Source organism: Macrotis lagotis, chromosome 3, assembly GCF_037893015.1.
Source record: "Macrotis lagotis isolate mMagLag1 chromosome 3, bilby.v1.9.chrom.fasta, whole genome shotgun sequence".
NCBI lineage: Eukaryota > Metazoa > Chordata > Mammalia > Peramelemorphia > Peramelidae > Macrotis > Macrotis lagotis.
The window spans coordinates 92,043,213-92,065,892 of NC_133660.1; the positions used below are offsets into that span (position 1 = coordinate 92,043,213).

At 38.1% G+C, this 22,680-nt stretch overlaps 1 protein-coding gene across 3 annotated transcripts in view; it reads left to right on the forward strand.

Moving 5' to 3' along the window:
- The window catches only part of SH3RF1 (SH3 domain containing ring finger 1), a 205,021-nt gene that overhangs the window by 154,209 nt on the left and 28,132 nt on the right, over positions 1–22,680 (forward strand). For all 3 annotated transcript variants that reach the window (XM_074228990.1, XM_074228992.1, XM_074228991.1), the window contains 3 exons: positions 7,849–7,959; positions 17,407–17,558; positions 22,320–22,490. In XM_074228990.1, coding sequence (XP_074085091.1) covers positions 7,849–7,959; positions 17,407–17,558; positions 22,320–22,490 — 434 coding nt within the window. The remainder of the gene's footprint in view (positions 1–7,848; positions 7,960–17,406; positions 17,559–22,319; positions 22,491–22,680) is intronic.

Consider the following 22,680-nt stretch of genomic DNA (forward strand, 5'->3'; position numbering starts at 1 on the left):
GTATGAGCACAGGGCCATTCTTGAATAGCCAGTGGCAACACTTAGTTGAGACAGCTGCCTCTTGATTGAGGGGAGCAGTTAACTACCATCCCAAAATGCATTGGGATGGAGGGAGAAAGAAGTCTGGACTTGAAGTCAGAAGACCTGAGTTTAAAAACCAACAACAGCAAAACAAACAAACAAAAAACCTGTGTGATGTATCATTAGAATAACTAAGCTTGGCCCCGAATCACAAGAAAAAAATTAACTTCCCTCCCATCTTTGAAGAAGTGGGGGACTCTGGTTGTAGATTGTGCATATATTCTCTGACATAGTTAATGGATTGTTAATATGGTTCAATGACTTCCTGACCCCTTTTCTTTTTTAATCTTTGTTCTAAGGAATAACTTACTGGCAAGGGAAGCAGGGAGGGATATATTTAGAAATGAAGGTGATATAAAAACAAAAGGCACCAACCAACCAACAAACAAATAAATAAACACATGTCTATTTACCCATCCATTTGTCCATTTTTCCATCCATCTATCCATCATTGATCTATCTATCTACTTTTAGATTTGAGTTTGAATCCTGGGGTTGCCACTTATTAGCTTCATGACTTTGGACAAATGAGTCTCAGTCTCCTCACCTGTGGAATGGGAATGAAAAGAATTCCTTCTAATGCTCTCACCACCGACCTCACAGCATTGTTTGTGAAGGGAGTTCTGGGAACTGTCCAATGCTATGTTCACGTGAGCTGTTGCAATACTTTTATCTTGGGGCTTGAGATAACCTGCAGATTTCTCTGCAGCAGGTTTTCCTATCTGGGGGGTATGACACCACTATTCTTAGGATCTGATTCTGCTCTTAGTCAGCCCCAGGCCCAAGTCCTTCTTACTCTATCACAAGGAAATAGACTGTGTCTCAGTGGAAAACCTAGGTTCTAGTCCTCCCCTTGAGGTTTTGTACGACAATGGGCAAGTCATTTTAACTTGTTTGCCTCAGTTTCCTCCTCTGCAAAATGAGGATTTTATTGAATACTAGGTAATGCAATGAACAGAGTGCAGGGCCTGGAGTCCAGGAGGAAGACCTGAGTTCAAATGTGACCCTGAACAAGTCATTTGACCTTTACTTACTTTAGTTTCCCCATTTCTAAAATGGGGATAATACCTCCCAGGGTTATGATGAGGATCAAATAAGTAAATAATATTAAAGCATTTAACACACTGCCAAATAGTTAATATTTTAAAATGCCTTCTTTGTGGCAGATATTGTACTAAGTGCTTTACAATTATTAATTTCTATATAAATATTAGTTATTAGGACTCCACTGCTTATTTCTATAGTGTAAGAGCAGTGTAAGTTTCCTCCCTCCAGGTCATGACTCTGATAAAATCCATCTCACAATGGAGATGTTCCTAGAATCCCAGGATTTGAACTGGAAAGGACCCTACAGATCCACTCATCACCTTACAGATGAAGAAACTGAGGACCAGAAGTGATTGACCCACAGTTACCTAGGTAGTAAAGGTCAGGATTTTTTGAGGAAGGCATTTCACATTCCTTAGCACTTCACAACAGCCACTTAGCCTGATCTGGAGGTCCCATTCACCCCTCTCTTTCCCCCCAAACCATGAATCACTAGGTCCCCTTCTCCCAGACTGGCACCTCAAATATAAAAGTAATTCATTACCATGTTAAAGACAACCACCACCATTTGACCCTAGCATTGTCTTCCACTTTAAAACATTGAAGATTTATCACTGCAACCTTTACCCCTTTGGACGTAAACAAGGGTGAGAAATTCCTCCACTCTGGCTTGTTTAAAGGGATGTCTGTGGTCTGAAAAGAACAGAAACACAAATAACAATGACTTAGCAATATTCATTCTTCTAACGTTTCCTTTCTTATAGTGTTGTATGTGAAGAGAAATGGGAGTACTAATTATTGGATACTTTCCTTTGATATGGAAGGACAACATGATGGTGGAGTATTTTGTTTGCTTATCATTTTTACTCTACTGAGGTCCTACTCTTATCATATATTAAGGAGACCTTTGGGTTTTCAGGACCTATATCATGGACAATTCACTCTGAAAGGCCCTGCCAAGATCAGAAAGCTTCAAGGATTGGTAATTTAAGGACTAGCCTCACTATGTAAGAAAAGCTTGGGGTGACACATTTTTTTGACCACAGCATAGTGTCCTGTGGTACATTCTGGCTCAGTGGAATGGAGAATATGATCTAATTAGCCATTACTTTCCTTCTTTCACATAGAGATTGAGGCAGCTATTGTTGACTAACACTGCTATTTCTCTCTATTTTTTTCATGGCCAAATGCAGTCTTATTTGAGGCTTGTGTTCACCTTTCTTCCTTGAGACTAACCTCCCACATCTGCAAGTTGAGATTGGGTTGGACCAGTTAGCTCCTAAGGTTGTCTCTAATTCTATATCTGTGATCCAAGGTAGAAATTACATTAGATTTAATGAAAATGATCATGTACCTCTAGGGACTTTACATGCATATGCTGTTTTCTGCAGTGATTTCATTCTTTACCTGTTGGCCTCCCAAATTACTAGGGACAACTGATGTTGATGTATCTTTTTTAAGGTCTACTCACTGCTTTATATACTTGATTTCATTTGAGTCTCACAATAAACATATTAAAATCTCTATTTTTACAGATGAAGAAACCGAGACCTGGCAAAGAGGTTATGGTCACCCATCTAGTAAGGGTTGAACCTAAGTCTTTCTGGCTCCACATTCGGCATTCCGTTCAGGATGCCATGTTTCCTGAGTAGACCTCATTGAAAGCATATTAAATGCCTCACCTGGGCAGATTTCTCTGTTTCTCTGTTCTAGTGTCTTTACAATTGCTTCTACTGTTTATTTTAAAATATTTGCATGAATGATTCATTTTTCCACTTGTGCTTTTGGAGGCTGTTGTGCTTGGCTACCGTTCAGTGAAAGATAAATTCTAAAAACATAAATAAATCTATTTGTTTATAAAATGTGTCATTTAGGTGAATCACCAGAACAGGTGTGTGCAGGTGTTTGTGACTGACAAGCTGTGTACAAGGGGGTTGGATTAGATGATCTCCAAGGCACCTTCTGGGCCTATAATTTTATGATTCTGTGATAAATCTGGGTAAAAGATAATCACAGCAAAACAGCACAATGGATTTGGAGTCCAAAGATGTGAATCTGAATTCTGCATCTGCAGCTTCCTAGGTGTGTCTATTGGTTAGGTCACCCCACCCTTCTAGAGCTATTTTATCCCAAAAATCAATCTCTTCTAGGTCAGAATCCTAGGATGGCAGCTCACACATGTTTACAAAACTCTTCCTCATAACACAAGAGAGATGTAGTGTCTGTACTGTCACCTCCATTTTACAGAGGGTGAGACCTAGATACAGAGGTTACATTCCCCCAGTAAAGGACAAAACTAATACTCAAATCTGTTTTTTCTGCAGGAAAATAAGTCCATCACTCATGACCTTTTCCTTGCAACACATGGTTTTTACCTGTTCCTTACCTCTTCTATAAATGACTCTCAGACACCAATGATTGAACTTGACCTCAAACAGCCAGAGGAGTCATTAATATTAAGCTTATTAGAACTGAAGATATTTTCAGTGGCCTCAGGGAGGTCAGAGAGGCCTCCATCTTTCTCATTCAACTACCCTTTCATGTTGTACTGGGCTAATCACTCTAATGTGTTGCACCAGGAAAAAGAAATGGGGAGTAGTAGATCAATACTTTCCTTCCCCAAAATAATAATATTGTGATGATTGTGTTAATCAGTTTTGCAGAATAGCTCCTACCTCCCACTACCCTTTTTTTATTTGTCACAAAGGATGTCTCTCTGACTAGGGGATATATTTGGAAATGAAAGTGTTAGAGAACTAAAAATAACAAGTTTTTCTTTTAGGTTTTTGCAAGGCAAATGAGGTTAAGTGGCTTGCCCAAGGCCACACAGCTAGGTAATTATTAAGTGTTTGAGATCCCATTTGAACTCAGGCACTCCTGACTCCAGGGCCGGTGCTCCATTCACTATGCCACCTAACTGCCCCTAAAAATAACAAGTTTTGAAAAGGATTTAATTATTTTCAACCCATATCTGTGCCTCTTCACTAGCATTCTTTTTATACAAGATTAAATGAAATAATATTTGCAAAGTACTTAGACTACAGTATCTGACATATATAGGTACTCTTAATAAAATACTTCTTTCCTTCCTTCCAATCCTTTGTCTCCCACTTTTCCAATAATTGGACATAATGACTATTAAGAGCTGAAAGGGACCTGAGAGCTCATGTAGTTCCAGAGGTTCTTAATTTTTGGAGCATCATGGTTCCCTTTGGGCAGTCAAAGGCATCTACTGAATAGTTCTTTGGCAGAATAATGTTTTTAAATTCATGAAATAAGATGTATAATATAAAGGGAAACTAGTTACAGTGAAATATAGTTATCAAAAGTTTAGGAAAAAAAATTTCATGGACTCTAGATTAAGAATTCCTGATCTAGTCCAACATTCTCATTTTACTGATGAATAATTGAAGGTAACATGATTGTTCAAGGTCACACAGGTAATAAATGACAAAGCTGATTCCAGTATATTTCTGGTTGTTTATTAATAGGTCCTGGGGGAGAGTCTAGGGTCCAGAGTGATGCACAGCTGTTTGGGCTCTGGTCCAGGACCTGCAATTAACAGCACTCACTGGTCAACACCTGTTTTCATTTATCTCTACAGTAAACATGACTTCCTTCCCACAATACACAGTGTCCCAAAATTCTTAGTGCAATTTTAATAGTATGTGAAGGAAGGAAGGAAAAGTGGATGAATGAGCAATATTGGATTAAGCAACTATAAGCAATAAACTTTTCTGATTAAAAAGTGGAAAATCATTGAGTTGTCTTTGAAAGAGAAATAGTTCACAAAATGTGCTTGCCAGGAAAAACTAATTGAATATAGCTTCTGTCTGTCTGTCTCTGTGTGTGTGTGTGTGTCTCTGTCAAGTGTCTGAGTACAAGAAATATAGGAATAGGGGCGGCTAGGTGGCGTAGTGGATAAAGCACCGGCCTTGGAGTCAGGAGTACCTAGGTTCAAATCCGGTCTCAGACACTTAATAATTACCTAGCTGTGTGGCCTTGGGCAAGCCACTTAACCCCATTTGCCTTGCAAAAACCTTAAAAAAAAAAAGAAAGAAATATAGGAATAGTTGAAAATCTTATATCCCCTCAGAAGTACTTCAGTAGAAAATACAATAGTAGAAGATACTTTAATTTTAGCTGATTCTTAGAGTATCTACTTAGTATCACTAAATCTACTTGCAGTGATAGTGATTTCTGCCTTGATGGTATAGCAATATTTTTTAGCCTTAAATCCCTATACAGGAATGTCCCAAAAGTCTTAGTGAAGTTTTGAAGTTTTAAACTTCTTAAAATTTCATGAAGATACCCTATGCTGAAGTGAGCAGCTCCTGATGTTGCTTCTGCTCTTGCTGCTGCTACTCCTGTTATACACGAATTCATAGTAGTGCCTCAACTGTTGGAAAGTAAAAGAAATAACTGTGATTTTGCCTTAGAACCAACTCTTACCCAGTAATATTTTTTTTCAAATATATTACAGTAGATTTCCCTGTCTGTGTAATTATCCCTCTTTTTAGCCTGCATTGCTTCCTTGGGGGAAGAAATTCATTAAAATTCAATTGAGCATTTATTGAGAGTTTATTGAATACAAGACAACTTGTTAGGCTGTAGAGAAGCAAAGAAAGGGTCCAAAACTCTGCATTGATGTTTACTAGCTATGTGTCTTTAGATAAGTTATCTAATTTCCTTGAGCCTCAGTTTCTCCAAGTATAAAATGAAAAGTTTGGATTATATGGCCTCTGAAGTGTTCCTTCAACTCTGAAATCCATTGAAATGGCCCCTGTCATCAAAGAGTTTACATTTTATTAAAAGGGGAACACAACAAATACATAAAAAGACTATTTGAAAGAAGAAAAAGTCCTAACCAGGGATCTGGAACCCAAAGGAGGTGACACTTATCATTGAGTTTTGAAGGAAGAAGATTTTGACAGGCAGAATTCTTTTTTTGTAAAGCTTATTTTGTAGTTGCTTCCAAAGAGTTGGCATATATTTCTTGGTAGAAAAACTCCCAAATATTTTATACATTCTGTAGTTGTTTTGAAGGGAATTTCTCTTCCTCTTAGGTGTTCTTGGTAATATACAGAAATGTTAGATGATTCATGTGGGTTTATTGTACATCCTGCAATTTTATTGAAGTTATTTCTAGTTAATTTTAATTGATTTTGTGATTGATTACTCAGACTTCATTCTCTAGATACATCAGGGGTTCTTGACTATTTTTCAGAAACATATCCCATTTGATAGTCTGGTGAAGTCTATGGACCCATTCTCAAATAAAGTTTTTAAATGCAAAAAATAAAAATACAAAAATAGGATTACAAAAGTAGTACAAAAGTACAATCAATTCCAGTGTAGATATCAAAATATTTTAAAGGCAAATTCATGGAGTAATAATTTTGTTTCTTCTTTGCTTATATTTATTCTTTCAGTGACTTTTACTTCTCCTTTGGCTATAGGTAGGATTTCTAGCATTATATTAAATAATAGGAGGAGGAAACAAATTTGTACTGTGTACCAGATCCTATATAAGTGATTTGCAAATACTATTTTCTTTGATGATAACTGTAATGGTGATGAAGAGCATTCACATTTCTTACCCCTGTGAGAGGCAGAGGTGAGGAGGGTAGGTCATTTCTGCCCTAGGGGAACCACTTCTTTGAATACGTAGAAATAAACCATATCCTTATTCTAATTATGGGGTTGGTAGGGAGGACCTTTTCATTTAAAGAGAAAAAGTGTAAACACCTTCTGCTTCAAGATATTGAGTCATGATCTGCAATTTAAATGGAATTGATCAGTGAGCATTGGGCCTTGGAGTTGAATGAACATGAACGTCCTTCCAAGTATACATATTTCTGCTTGTATTAGGGCTGACAAGGAGCCTTTGCAAACAGCTAATTTGACTTGACATTGTCTCCTTTAAGATCTTTATAAATAATCACTTTATGTAGCCATGTTGAGGAGACTGCATTATATTCACAAGTGGAAGTGGGGGGGGGGTGAGGGAAATGATTATAAAAGAATGTTGTAATGGGAATTAAATCCAGATTTGATTTAGTGATAGCCTATGGAAGCTGAATTCTCAATAAGATTTGAAGAGAGCTCGTGTGCAAATGATTGGGCATGGAGCTGTTCGCAGGATTATTGAATCTGAGAGGGCCATTCCGTGAAGAGCATCTTCTGAAAAGAGCAAAGGTTCCAGGTCCCTGTTATTGTGGGTTGCGTCTTTTATTGCTTAATACAAAGGGAGTGAAAATATATACTGGTTTTTAAAATAAGGAAGACTGCAGATTAAACCCTGCATGATTTATTTCTCTGGATACTGTGCCAAGACTGTGTTGGTTTTATGTAATTCACAGACCAGGATCCCATATTGAGAGTTGGGAGGGACCTCAGAGACCAGCTAGCTAATCCTTTGATTTTACAGATGAAGAAAATGAGACCTAAAGAGGTAACATGTCTTGTCCAAGATCCCACAGGTCATTAAGGTAGCAGAGTGGAGATTTGACTGCAAATTCGAGTCCATTCCATTGTTATTAGGCTGCTTTTTCTTTACAGACTTATGTAAATAAATTCACAGTTGGTTTTCTAATAAACATATATATATATTTTAATTAAAATTTATTAATTAAAATTTAACTAAATTATATAATATTACTTCTAATAAACTTTAACATATATATATACATATATATATATATTCACTTTTATTGACAGGTTCACATCAGTACCACTGGGCTAATTGTGACCCCACCTCCCAGCAGCCCAGTCACAACGGGACCTTCATTCACCTTTCCATCAGATGTTTCCTATCAAGCTGCCCTGGGAGTAAGTATCACATGTTCCTCCCATCCTTGATGGGATGATGATCCTTTTGTCCTGAGCTGTTTATTGAACCCATCTGTTGGCATTAATTTGGTTCTCTCAACCTCTAAGCAGCCCTAGTTTATTACTGATGCTTGGGTGGAAGCCTCACCAGCCATATCTTTCATCTACAATATTAGTCATCTAGAGTGTTATTTCTGCCAGTTTTTCAGATAAACTTGAAAAGTCCCTCCTACAGTGTGCCAATTTTTCATCCTTCCTTTTAATATTAAGCAAGTTTATGTTTGACTATACATATATATAATTACATAATTATATATACATACATATAGGTATACACATATACCTACATATATAAATATGGACACATATGCATAAATATATCTATACCTACACATACATATATATATATAAATATATATATATATATATATATATATATATATATATATATATATATATATATATATATATATATATATGTCTGTGTCTGTGTATATCTCCAGTCAAAATTGACTGTTCCTCAGATTCATCACATCCTATCTGGGCTCCATGCTGAATACCCTCCTGCCCTGCTCCATCCATACAATATGATCTTCAAGATTCAACTTAAATGCTTTCATTTTCAGGAAACCTCTCTTGAGATCTCTTCCTTCTCTGAACTAACTATCCATTGATACATCAAGTGCATTTTTAAGCATCTGTTAGGGGTAGACACTGGGAGAGAAACAAAATTTAGATAATGTAATTGCCCTCATGTTGCTTACAGTCTGATGGTCTCAGAAAAATTAGATGTGGGGAGGCGGAGCCAAGATGGCGACATGAAGTGATCGAGTCTTAGGAGCTCTCTGATAAAAACTCATAAACTAAGGACTCTAACTAAACTTTCAAGAGACAGAACCCACAAAGGGACCCAGTGAGGCAGTTCTCCTACTCAAGGTAACCTGGAAAAGAGCAGAAAGGCTCTGGTCCCTGGGGTCGGAGGGGGTGGCATGCCAGAGGGGTGGCCCACCAGAGCCAAAGAACCTCAGCCTCCTGGAGGCAGCCCCAGGGCACTGGGAGCTGCGGCTCACAGCAGCAGGGGAGTCTCCTGAGCTGCACCCCAAGGAGCACCGGGCACAAAGTGGGGGAACAGTGGGGGACCTCTGCCAGAGAGAGCACGTGGAGCCCACACGGCAAGCAGCTTGGTCTTTCGGCAGCCCAGACCCAGAAACAGAAGCAGGTGGAGCCTGTAAGCAGGAGCCCCCAGGGCATGAGCCCACTAAGCTGAGGGAGGGGAGTGAAGAGAGACTGCAGAGCTCTGTCCTCTGCCTCTGGCACAGGACTCGGGGGCTCTGACCACATTCAGATCCTGATCCCAGTCTAGGCCCCCCCCCCATAGAACAACAGGGCCCCGCCACCTCGGCCCCATGGCGGGGCGGGGGAGCTTATGGTCATTCACAGACCAGGAGAGAAGACAGAGCTTCACAAACTGAGACCCTTGTGGGAGTGTCCCAAAAGCTCAGGAAGCACCCCAAAAAACAGGCTTAGGCTGGGGAAATGAACAAGCAAAGAAACAAGAGGAAGACCATTGAGAAATATTTTGCAAATGAGCCCAAGAAGGATCAAAATACTCAGTCTGAAGATGAGGAAGCACAAGCTCCTGCATCTAAAGACTCCAAGAAAAACAGAAATTGGGCTCAGGCTATGATAGAGCTCAAAAAAAGAAAAATTAGATGTGAATTCACTTTCTGTTGTTCATTATAGTTAGGTAAGTATGTGTCTAATCTTTCCCACAAGAGTTGAGGTTAGTGATTGGTAAGATAGGCAGTTACCTGGGCTGCAACTCAGGATACTTTTTATAAATAAGGACCTCTCAGAGCTAAGGGTCATCTTCATACCATAATGATGATGAGGAGGAGGAATATAATAATTATATTCTAACATTGTAAAATATAATTATTTATTTTTATGTTTTTATTTTTGTATATTAATATAAATAAAGCAACAATAATAATAGGACAAAGAATAGACTTCTGACTTCCTTAAGGGAGAGTTTCTAAATGAGGAAGTGTGATCTAACAGTGCAGATCATCACTTTCCCTGCAACTTATAATAATAGCCAGCATTTACCTGACCCTTAATTCATGCTAGACCCACAATTATAATTTCATTTGATCTTTATATAATTTCATTTGATCATTACAAAAGCCCTGGGAGGGAGATGCTATTATGATCCTCATCTTACAAATTAGAGGAAACACTGAGGAAGAGATTAGTCAGTGTTGGAAGCCAGAATCTCCAACTTGACACCACGTTTTGGCAACCTTGGCATCTTAGAGAAGAGAATTTGACTGACTCAGGATCATACAGAGAGTGTACACAGATATGGGGCTTGTTGAAGGCAGCCAGAATGGTAATCAATAGACACTAAATCAGGATTAGGTAAAGGAACTGGAGATGTTTAGCCTAGAGAAAAAAAGACTTAGCAGGATCTTCATAACTGTCTTAAGATATTTGAAGGAATATTGCATAGAAAAAAAGGGTGGAAGACTGTAATAACTGAACAAGAACAACAAAAAGGAGAACATAAGCTCTTTGAGCAATTAGTTTGAAACCCCAAAGAGTAGAATTAGTAACCATGTTTGGAGGTTACAGAGAGGCAGAGTTAGCTTTGGTTCAGTGAAAAACTTTCTAGCAACTAGAGTTGCCCAAGAGTATAATGTGTTTGATCTGGGCATCGTGACTTAAGTTGATAAGCTGGAGTGTGACCTCGAAAGGCCAAGCAAGACAGTGAAGGGTCTTGAGTCTGTCCTCTGATGATAAGTTGAAGGAAAAAGTGCATATACTGTCAAGGAGGACTTGAAGGGTTGTCTTTGGGCAAAATATTAGACTTTGTCTCTTTGACTCCAGTGGGCAGAGCCATGATGGGCAGGCAGAGAAGACAAGGCTTGATATGAAATTAAGGAAAAACTTCCCAACATTGAGATCTGTTCTACAATGGAAGGGCAGGCAGGTGGAGTGAATAGAGCACCCACACTAGAGTCAGCCTCAGACATTTGATACTTAGGAACTGTGTGACCCTGGGCAGGTTACTTAGCACCATTGCCCCCCAAAAATAAAATGGAGTGGGCTGCTTCAAGAGGTGGTTGGATTCCCATTCTTTGTAAGTCTTGAGAACAGTTTAGTGATCACTTCTAGAATGTGTAAATGGGTTGCCTTGGAAAGTTATAAGAGTTCTCTTCATTAAGTTCTTCAAGTGAAAATTGAATGACTCCTCTTTGCGGGTAATATAGTAAAGATTATTTGTCACATAGAGAGTAAATTAGACAGTCCTATTAAATTCTTTTCAGTTCTGAGATTTTGTGATTCTGTAATGCTGAGAAGATGAGTGGCATGAACCAATAATGTGTTTTCATTACATTTTTGATACTCTGCTTGATTTCTTATAGACCTTTATTTTTTCCTTTTTTTCTTTTTAATGTTTCCTTTTGTTTTTATGCCATTCTCATTTTCTGTTAACCTTTCTCTCCCCCTACCAGCACCCCTAAACTCTCTTTTGTAACAATGAAAAATATTTAAGTAAGATCAACTCAAGTACTGTATTTGACAGTGCTTGGGCTATATAGATGGACAGACCCATATGGACTGGAAAGGCTGTTGTATAAAGATATATTCTTTCTGAGGAGATCCCTGATCAATCTGATTACTTGCATGGGGTGGAAATAGAGTGGTGGGGAAAGGCAGTGAAGAGGGGGAACAAAAGAGGAAGAGAACAAGAAAAGAAAAGACCTGAAGTAGTGAAAAACTAGCAAGCACAACTTTAGAAAACAAACAAAAATTGGCAGCATCTTAATTTCTTGAAATAAAAGGAAACTGATTTTAGGGTCTCAGAAAACTGGGGAGAATCAACTGTTCAGTGTGTCCAAGGCAAGGGGTGAAAGGTTAACAACTGGCCCTGAGATAATCATCATATTTGTTTTTAACTCTCAGAGGGATAAATTTGGCATTCTCCTATTCTAAAGAAAAGGGGGGAAGTGTGCTATGATTAGATGTGAAAAAGAAACTTCAGGAAATTCTTTGGCATCTTACAGTTACAGTTGTTTATAGGACAGCTACTTGGTAAAGGAAATGTGGTTGTGCTTTTCATTCCTTTGGGAAAATGTGAAGTGCAAACTGACTTTGAGTGAGACATGATTCCCATAAAAATGGGGTTGCAAAGGATATTTTGTCCAGAGACAAGTTCCATGAAAACCCTTCTCTCTAATTTCCTAGGGTGGAGGAGGGGAGAATGTAAAAACTCTTCTCCCATCCCCCTTTCCCACTTATCCTCTTATCCCCAAGATCCAGATGATTGATACTTCTGTTGCTTGAGGCCCAACACACATGGAAAATACTCATTTCATTTCCTAAGGGGAGGGAAAAAGGCTGTGTTCTCTGATCTTGGAATTTTTAATTAATGGAAAAGGAACAAAGGTAACCAAGCTTCAATTCCCAAAGACTGAAATCTAAAAATGGAATATATATATCAAGTCACTTGTAACCATGAGTTCACCCTAGGACAGATTTGTTCAGAGTAAAGTAAAACTGGAATGAATATGATGTCACTTGAAACCATGAGTTCACCCTAGGACAGATTAGGGAGCATAAAGTCTCAGCACAAGACAAGTCCAGAAATCCATTCCCAGCAGACCATTTCCTTTTAGGATTAGCTCCTCAAGGCTGCGTGCTGGCCAGGTAAAGGGAAGGTTTATGAGTTTAGTGCAATACTGTGCCAATCGTAGTCAGTGAAACACCAAATTCAATTTGGCTGGGACTGTAGACACATGTGCTTGATGACATCTCATGGGGTACAGATGGCTGAAAGTCAAGGTTTTTGAAAACTTCACATAAACATTTTGGATTGCAATGGAACAATCTAAATTTCATTAACCCTGAATGTCACATATTAATACTATCAGGTGGTAAGTTTAGAATGGGAAAGGCCCCTCAAGACTTACTGCTATAAATACCTCTAAATGTAAAACTTTAAGGGTTTGCAAAGTGCTTTATAGAAATTTCTATTTATCCTTACACTAGCCCTTACAACCCCCTTACAATAACAAGTTGATGTTAATATTATCCTTTTTATAGATGAAGAAACTGAGACATATATAGGTTAGGTGACTTGTTCAGGATCATGTGGCTAGCAAGTGTCTGAGGCTAAATTCGAACTTGGGTCTTCCTGACTTCGGGCCCAGTACTCTACCTTCTTGTTGTTTTTAAGATTTTTTTAAATCTTAAATTTTAAAAGCTTTTAAGCTGCTTTTCTTAAGGATTCTAAAGGCCACTAAGTTTTCCCTTAGTGGAAGATGTTGTAAAGTTTGGTTGTTAATTTGGATGGGATTCAGTTTATGCTATGTCTAGTGTTAGGGTCTGGTTCCCTCAAGGAGAGATAGATGCTTTATGGTACAGAATATGGTCTGATAATTATTTCTAATATTTTTCAGAATTTGAGCTTGCTGTATATATTTTACGCAGGAGATAGTTGTGAGAGAATCCTTATGTATGTTCTTTTAAAGTTGACACCAGGAAAAATTACTGACATTGCTTATTAAAAGATTTTTCTGGAACAATTAAAACAATAGGATTTATTGTACCAGAAATCTTCATGGTAGGTAATTTCTCAGATTTCTCTCCATTTAGTAGGATTTATTATTAGAGAAGGGATATTTTCAGAAGGATTTTCCCCCCATCTGTGCCTTTATTTGAATCCCTAGATAATTTTTGTTTGATGGGTTTCCATGGCCAAATAAGGGCAACTATACAATGCAGTGGATAGAGTACTAGGCCTAGAACCAGGAAAACATGAGTTCAAATCCAGCCTCAGACATTTATTAACTATGTAACCCTGGGCAAGTCACTTTAACCCCATTTGCCTCAATTTTCTCATCTATAAAGTGAACTGGAAAGGATATAGCAAACCATTCCAGTATCTTTGCAAAGAATACCTCAAATGAGGTTACAAAGAGTCAGACATAACTGAAAAATAACAACAATAGCCAAAGAAACATTCATGAGGTTCATCAAGACTGCCTAGTAGACTTAAGTCTTCATGGTGAGCAGTTCAGGCTGCAACAAACAGTTCTTTACCAATAAGGAATTATGAAAAAATCTAGAATAGAAGGATGTTGTTATGAACATAAAAGAAGATGGTCTATTCATGAAGTATGAGTGAGGGATAAGCTGATGGAAAACCCATCTCCAGTGGTATCCTCATGCAAATTTTTGGGAAACTTAGTCAAGAATTTCCCAAGAGGGTAATTCATGAATGATTGATGAATCTGTCTCCTTGAAGGGGATACCAATTAGGAAGAAATTCCAGCTCCATTGGTATATTTGGATATGCAGTATTATATTAAATGTGTTTAATAAGACAGTGTTGCATTAGTACTTGGAAGTTTTGAAAACTTTTTTATTGTTAGTAGATGATGCTTGATGGATGGGAGCTATAACATGACAAAGCTCAGGATCAACTATGGTGAAACAAGTACATTTTGTAGGATGCTTTGTGAAGAGCTCAGATCTTTCTAGGGAGTAGTGTACTTTCTGAAGATTAATTTTGCCATTTCACTTTGTGAACTGTCATATCACCTGATTATTTGAGTTTAGTCAAGGTTCATTTACCAAACAAGTCTTCCTGGGCACCATCATTTTTATAACTTCTACTAACCCAACATCCTACTTTACTTTACATATCTGTTTTATTTAAACCCGACTCGTGTGCTTCTGTCTACATTAGCCTTTTCTTTGTCCCACCTTCCCATGGTAATCCTGCCCCACCAGGATCCTTTCTTTTTATTTTATAAATACTTTATTTATTTGCATTCATCTTGTTTCAGCTCTACCCTCAACCTCCAATGAAATATAAACTATTTGAAGGCAGGATCTTATGGGTTTGTGACTCAAAGTCTCCATACATATTAGATATTCAATAAACCTTGGCCTAATTTAATAGATTCACTGGCCCCTAAATTGATAGGCACCTTCAAGATTATGCATCCAGCATTCCAGCCAGCCTAATAATCTTCTCTATTACATGCCAGACAAGTGAATCAGCCAGCACTTTTGCTTAAATTTTTTTCTAGACAACTCTTTTTATTTTTTTAAAACTTTAATCATTTTTTAATTCTTCATTCAACACACAAAAAAATTGCCTTCCTTTATATTCACCTTACTGGTCTTATTTCTGTTCTCTGGAACTCAGAGAATGATTCTTTTTCCTCTTCCATATAACATCCAGGACTATTCTTCTATACCTATATGTAGACTATTTCATCTATACCTATACCTATAAAAATATAAATATATATCCTTTATATGTATATAAATATATCCCCAAAGCATCATTTGTGCATCTCAGAAAAGTCCAACATTATTAATAATTTATAAACATTCAAATACAGAAGAGCATTATTGTAGTTGATCTCTTGAGAACCAATTTCCAACCTCATAACATCTCGTGACAAAGTCCTTACATCTCCCTCCATCCTGTCACTGCTAGCATGGGGAATGTACAACCTAGCTTTGCTTTACATATATACATTTGGATATAAATGATTCAATGGGCTTCTTCCATATTCTCGCATCTCTTGAAGAGAGGATGAAAAACTCAGAGATGCCAGGGCCCTGAGAGATCCCCCTGCCTCCCACCTGCATTATTGATTTGTGAAATTTCTGTACAACACTGATTTTCATTCACTTCAACACTAAAATAGAACTTTTCCTGTGTTTTGAGCTGGTTTTCACTGATTTAGAACCAGCCCTTAGAGCACCTGTCATTATTTGGGTACATGGCATGTTCTGTCTTTGTCCTCACTTAATAACTCACCTTGAAATTTCCTCTTTGGAACTGAAAAATTTAAATGAAAGTAAGATCATAGAAGAATTACAGATTTTAAATTATAAGGGACCTGAAAGACTACACCTTATTTTTACCAGATGAAAAAAAAAACTAAAGCCAAGAAACATTAAAAGACTTTAACCCCAAAATATACTTGGCTAGCAAATAACTCCCAATCTAGAATTCTTCCTCAATAGTCATTGACTAGTTTTCTTATTGATTTTAATCTGTGTTCAGTCTGGACTTGTTTATTCCCCCCTCCCCTAAGGCTGCTGGTATTGTTCCCTGTGTAAGAAGATATTTCCTAGGTCAGCATTTTCCTGGGGGTTATCTCCCTTCCCCCATTTTCTGTTTTGTCTCTGTTTCAAGTCAGATGGAGTGAGAGTGACCCTAGGCGGCTTACAGGTCTGGGGAGGTACCAAAAGTTTCTAGAGAACCAGATTCCAAAGCTGTGACTCATGTTCAGTCTGCCACTTGGTGTGTCGTAAGAGTGTGAGAAACCTTTTTTCAGGGAAAAAATGAAATTCTGTGAACAGCCCTGGTGCTTTCCTGGCCAGGACTCCTCTGCTCTGCTCATGATCTGTTTTGTTCATTTTATGCTTTGTAATGACTGGCGGAGAGGAAGAGAGTCCTATCCACAAGTCCCTTTGGCTTGAAATTAAAAATAATGTGTGAAACACTTGCTACGTATGTCTAGAAATCCAAGCTCTTTTCCACTCAACTTCAGGGCCTGTGAAGTCGCTTCTTGATGAAATTTAAATTTCGATTCCAAGAACTGGAAATGAAATGACTGTTTGTGAACCGCGGTTAGAAATTAATGGTTTGTTTTTGCAGTCATGCTGATGTACAGGAGCCAATTTCTTCTTTCTTTTAAGGCCCGTCTTTATTTTCTTTTACTTCTCCTTTGAATCATTTCTTACCCTGCTCAAGGTTCAAAGATGGTTTGGGGGCCGGCTGCTTTTGTGAGCCTGCTTTCCCAGGAGTGTCACTATACAGACCCTAAAGAATGATCTGGGGTTTTATAGATCAGAAGGTAACAATTGCTCCATTGATTTTCAAAAGGAATGGAATCCTGCAGCCTGGGCCCCCATTAGGCTATGCCCATAAAGGAACCAGCCGCCTTTCACTGGTATACTTGTTAAAGATTACCAACCTTGATAGAGCTGATTTTCAAAAGCTGGCAGAGTTAAAAATAATCAGAAGTGGCAACAATAGCCCAGTGCTGTGGTCTGCTATTATTTATGCTCATTGTAGAATAGGCATCAAAGGGAATTTTTCAGGTTACAGAAACAATCACGGATTAAGTCCTATCAAGCAGTGGGATATTAGAGCTGCCCCTTTGGAAGGTGGTTGAATTCTGCTCCAAGTGCTTTAGTGAAAATGTTGTTTACTTTCAAAATTGCCTGTTTCCCTTTTCATTTTTTTCCCTCTTTGATGAAGTAAGATTATTTACCTATTTACTAAAAAGGCATCTGGGTTTAGAGGAGAATAAAAAAAGATTCACAAAAAAATGGGACTACCATTGTTTCCTCCACTCATTCACCCATTCTCAATAATTTGGTTTCTCTGTATTTCCTCCTCCATACTAGAATATGAATCCTCCTCTACCCCCACCCCCTCTTCTGGCTGCCACCGTCATCGCTTCAACATCTTCAGCTGCTGCAGCATCCGGAGTTGGACAGAGACCTGTGGGATCTGTTGAACAAATTGCACATTTACGGCCCCAGACTCGACCCAGTGTGTGAGTGGTCATAAGATGCTGATTGTGACCTTTTTATCTAAAATTAGACCCAGAGGGTGTGGGAAACTGTTAAGGAGTGGGAGGAGGGCTTGGCCTTGGTTTGGGAACAGGTGGACGTTTGAGATTCTGGCTGTCCAAGATCTCAGTAAAGTTTTACCTAATCTCTCATGAATTTTGGAATAACTATCCTCAAGTAGTCTGTCTGATTCTTACCTCTCTGGAGATCCTTTGGGTCAAGTACCCCCATGGCTTAGGTCAGGGCTGTCCAAAATGCAGCCCGGCCCACCTGTGGGTTTATTCAGCGTTTAAGTAAATGAAGCCAAGCTACCTCAGAGCTCTCACTAAAATGGCAAATCAAAATATATTATCCATTGTTTTGATAAAAACTTTTAAAGGTAAGGTTAGTTAACCTAGGTTATCATAAAAACCACAAACAGGACAACCTTTTGTTGGGTCAGCTGCCCCAGCCACCCCTGCCCACACACACCTTCATTTTCATTCCCTATTAGATTGGGATGCTGATGAATTTGGAAATAGCCCATCCAAGTGTTCCATAGCTAGGAGAATTAAATTGGGGGAGGGGCTGCTGGGGGGGGAGGACTGAACTTTACGAAACTAGACACTGAGCTGCAGATGAATTTTGTCCATTTTTCAGATCAACAAATCAAGCAACATCTTTCATAAAATACTTAGATTGTGTCGGGTTATATTGAGTTCTAGGCATACAGAATAAGGCTAAAAGACAACCCACTACCTTTGAGAAGCTCACCATTTGATAAGGGAAACAATATTCAGACCAGTATGCACAAACATGATATACAGGATAAATTGAAAGAGATCTCAGAGAGAATGTTCTAGCTTTGAAGAGGACTGGTAGTTTGGGGGTCCTGACTGAGACTTGAATGAAGCCTGAAGGTGGAAATGATCAAGAGACAGTTCTAGGTATGGGGCCAACCAGTGGAAAAAACCTGAAGTCAGGAATGGAGAACCTTGTGGAAAGAATGACTAGGAGGCCAGATTATATGTAGGTTGAATCCTGTGGTAACAAGATTAGAAAGGTAGGAAGGGGCCAAGTGATAGAGGGCTTTAAAAGCCAAACTGTGAATTTTATATTTTATCCTGGAAATAATCAAAAACCTTTGGAGTTTAGTGGAACTGTTATGAAAGGCTAAGTAGTTTGCCTGCCTACTGGTTGTAGTTTGTAAACAAGTCATTTAATCTCTGTTTACATCAGTTTCTTCATCTGTAAAAATAGGGATACTAAAAATACACACAGTGTCATATGACATAGTGTCATGTAAATGCTAGCTATTGTTATCATCATCATCATCATCATCATCATCATTGTTATTATTATGGAAAGGGTTAAATGTCAAACTGGAAAGTTTATATTCTATCCTGAAGTCATGAGGTAGACACAGAAGATTTTTGAGTGAGGGAGTAACCAGTCAGACCTGTGCTCGAGGGAAGATAATTTTGACAAATATGTGCAGCATGATCTGGAAAGTAGCTGGGACTGGAAGGAGGGAGTCCAGTTGGTTACTAGCTGAGCAGGGATGAGAATCTGAAATAAAGTGGTAATGAGTTGAAGTGGGAAAAAAGGGACAAATGTAGGTGATTTTGTGGAGTCTACAATGCCAGTAGTCTAGACTGGATATGGGGGTCTCGAACAGTAAAGGAGGAGTTTGAGAAGCTGGGAAACTGGAATGTCAATAGAAATATGGGCAATTTGGAGGAAATAATAATAATAATAATAATAGTTAACATTTATATAGTATTTATTGGGTACCAGGCAGTGTGCTGGATGTTTTACAATTATCATCTCACTTAGTCCTCACAACAACCATGGGAGGGAGTTATCACCCCGTTATCAAGTGGAGAAACCGAGGCAAACAGGATTAAGTGACTTGCCCAAGGTCTCAAAGTTAAGCGTCTGAGACCTAATTTGAACTCAGATCCTTTTGACTCAAGGACCAGTGTGCTTGTGTTCTGTGCCACTTAGTTGCCCCAAGGAAAGGTAAGGTTAAGTAAGGGAAAAGATAATTTGTGCCATTTTAGAAGTGTTGAGGACTATCTAGAAGGAGAAATATCCAGCAATATGCTGTGTTCAGGAGAGATATTAGGGAAAATATGCAAAGACAGTTATATACATGTATACAGATACATCTATTCATACATACATGCATATATATATATGAAATAGTTAGACACATACACACAGAGAAGTAAAGATAGAGATGTACAGACATATATACATACAGACACAGGGGTGCCCACATATATGAATCATGGGGACTGAGATCGCCAAGAAAATTGTAGAGAGAAAAGTCAAGGTAAGCACTCAAGATTTTAAATATATATATATATATATATATATATATATATATATATATATATATATATATATATATATAAAATTAATAGGAAAGACGGGATTTGGCACGAGCTAAGAAAGGTTGCCCAAGTATAATTTGGGGGTGGGGATAAGAAGTTTGGTGTTACCAGTACTCAAATTATAATTTAATGCTGTAATAACCAAAACATCATGATACTTGTAATAGCCAGTGGAGCCTTCTTTACTCTGAACTTAAAATCTAAATAGTTTTGCATCTGAATTTCCTCTGATCAAAACTATAACTCTTTAGTCTTTGCCATTATGTCAGTCAATCACAGACCAAACACACTGCTAAGTTGACAACAAAGGAATTTTAACTAAATAGCAATATATAAATAAATAACAGGGGTAGTTGGGTAGCACAGTAGATAGTGCTGGACTTGAGTCAAGAAGACTTCTCCACTCCTCCTCTTCTTCCTTCTTCCCTCCCTCTTTCTCCCTCTCCCATGTTCCTTCTCCTCCCTCCCTCCTCCCCCCCCCAACTGCCTTATTCTCTACTGACTATGCTTCAGTATCTCAGTTCATCCATCACCCATCCTATGATCAGAAATCCACTTTAATTTTTTAGACCTTATTTCCCCTGGGTTAGGTAAATCTTTCTATGGTTGTACTTCCTTAAATAGAAAAGGGATTGAAAGAATCACTATATAAGGAAAACTCTTTAAACCTCATCCCAAAACCCCCCTCTCTGGCCTTTGTAAAATAGTCATTGCCTTGCTAACTAGAGAATTCTGAAAGACACTGTGATATGTGTCTCATTCCCCAGCAAGAACACACCTCAGATTGGTCTCTTTCTCTATCTTTCTATACTCAATAAAGAATGGAAAAGGTGGGCAGTGGACTTCATAGATTAAGTAAACCTTGGAAGAAAACACAGCAAGCTGGGCTTTGGGAAACCTGAGATCATAGTACTGGGAAAGAACTCTTTATTCTGCGAGTCTGCCAGGATCAGGGTATCAGTTTGGTGGAAAATAGGTAAATGTGAGCAAAGTAATCTTGCATCATGGGATTATTTTGTTTATCAATATACACTCCTTATCCATGCCCCCTTTCCTTTTCAGATCCAATAACCTGACCAGCTTAACATAGGAAACAAATGCCACTCAAGTGTCTGTATGTTTGGTCATTGAGTTGGCAGGCGCCCTATGCCGTTCCTCCTGATAGTAACCAATACCACATATCTCCATTTGGAGTTAGAGTCTATTTCTAACAAGAGCCTTTGGGGCAGATAGATTTGCCCAGGGGGATAGCTACTCTCTGGGAGCAAGCTTGCCCTTCTTAGAGGCTGAATGAATTCTTTCACAACACTGGAGAACACTTTGGTGTGTCAGCTTCTTGAACAGTGGGAAAATCTAGTTCAGTAATTCTTATCAGGAAGTCATTCAGCAGTCTTCATGGTTCCTGGACAAGCCATCAAAACTCTTACACCTGACAGGATTTCCTGGTTCTATTTTGAGATTTAAAGTTTATATCAAGTAGCTAAATTTTGTCAAAAACCAGAAATTCATCATCTCTAGGAAAAACTTAGAAGTAGCCTGGAACTTTTCATTTTAGGTTTAGCCATAATCTATCCATGTTGTTTTTAATCTAATATAGCATCTTGTATTTCATTTTCACTATTATCCTTGTGTTTTAATCGGGTCCACCTTAAAAACACATATGACAAAGTCAATGATTCTGGTGAAGCATCAGTTCAAAGGTAAAGAGGTGCTTGGTAATTTTAGTTAATCTGTAAATGCTGCTTAAATTGATCAAAGACCATAACAGTACCGGAGTTTAGAGAGGATTTTTTTTTTTAACATGTATAGGCTAGAGAATGTAAATTTCTCTAGAAATATCTAGAGTGTCACAAGCTTCTTACTCTCAGAAAACAGTGTAAGACACGGAAATTAAGGTTTGAAGGAGGGGGAAAAATATGTCTACGAGCAAAATGCTAAATATTACAGAAAGGTCCTTTATAGACATTAAAGAACTACTGTATTCAGGTTTGAGTCTTTGTTATTCTAGACAACCATTCCAAAATATGGACCTTGCCCTATTTCACTAAAATGTGTTTTCTGTCTGGAGTAGGGAAGTGGATTCTATGATACTTTGTCTTCAGGGCTATAAAATCTCTTGTATATTGCCAAATAACCAATAGGGCTCATTTTACTGCTTCCTTCATTTCCTCTTGTTTAAAAAAAAGTTGGCATATATTTGAAGATTTGACAAATAACATATAATAAATTTCAGATAAAACTTGATATTATAAATGTTCATAGAAATGTCTTGATTGACCTACTTTCAATCATTGAATAAAAAGAATCAAACATTTCTAATTTTGTATTTCTTTTAAAGAATCTGATAGCCTCTCTTTTCCCCCTTAGGTATGTTGCTATTTATCCTTATACACCCCGGAAAGAGGATGAATTGGAGCTAAGAAAAGGGGAGATGTTTCTAGTGTTTGAACGATGCCAGGATGGCTGGTTCAAAGGGACTTCTATGCACACAAGCAAAATAGGAGTTTTTCCTGGAAACTATGTAGCACCAGTTACAAGGTAGGATGTTAAACTGATGATTTTAAAAGTTCCAAACAGATTTTTTTTTAGCCACTGGTTGTATTGCATTTTTAGTTATACCATCCCTGCTTTGTAGGACAGAAATGGGACCTTATGACACATTTGATATAAAGAATTTCCAAATGAGGAAAACACTGTGCAGATGGACAATTTCTCTGAAACTTCAAGT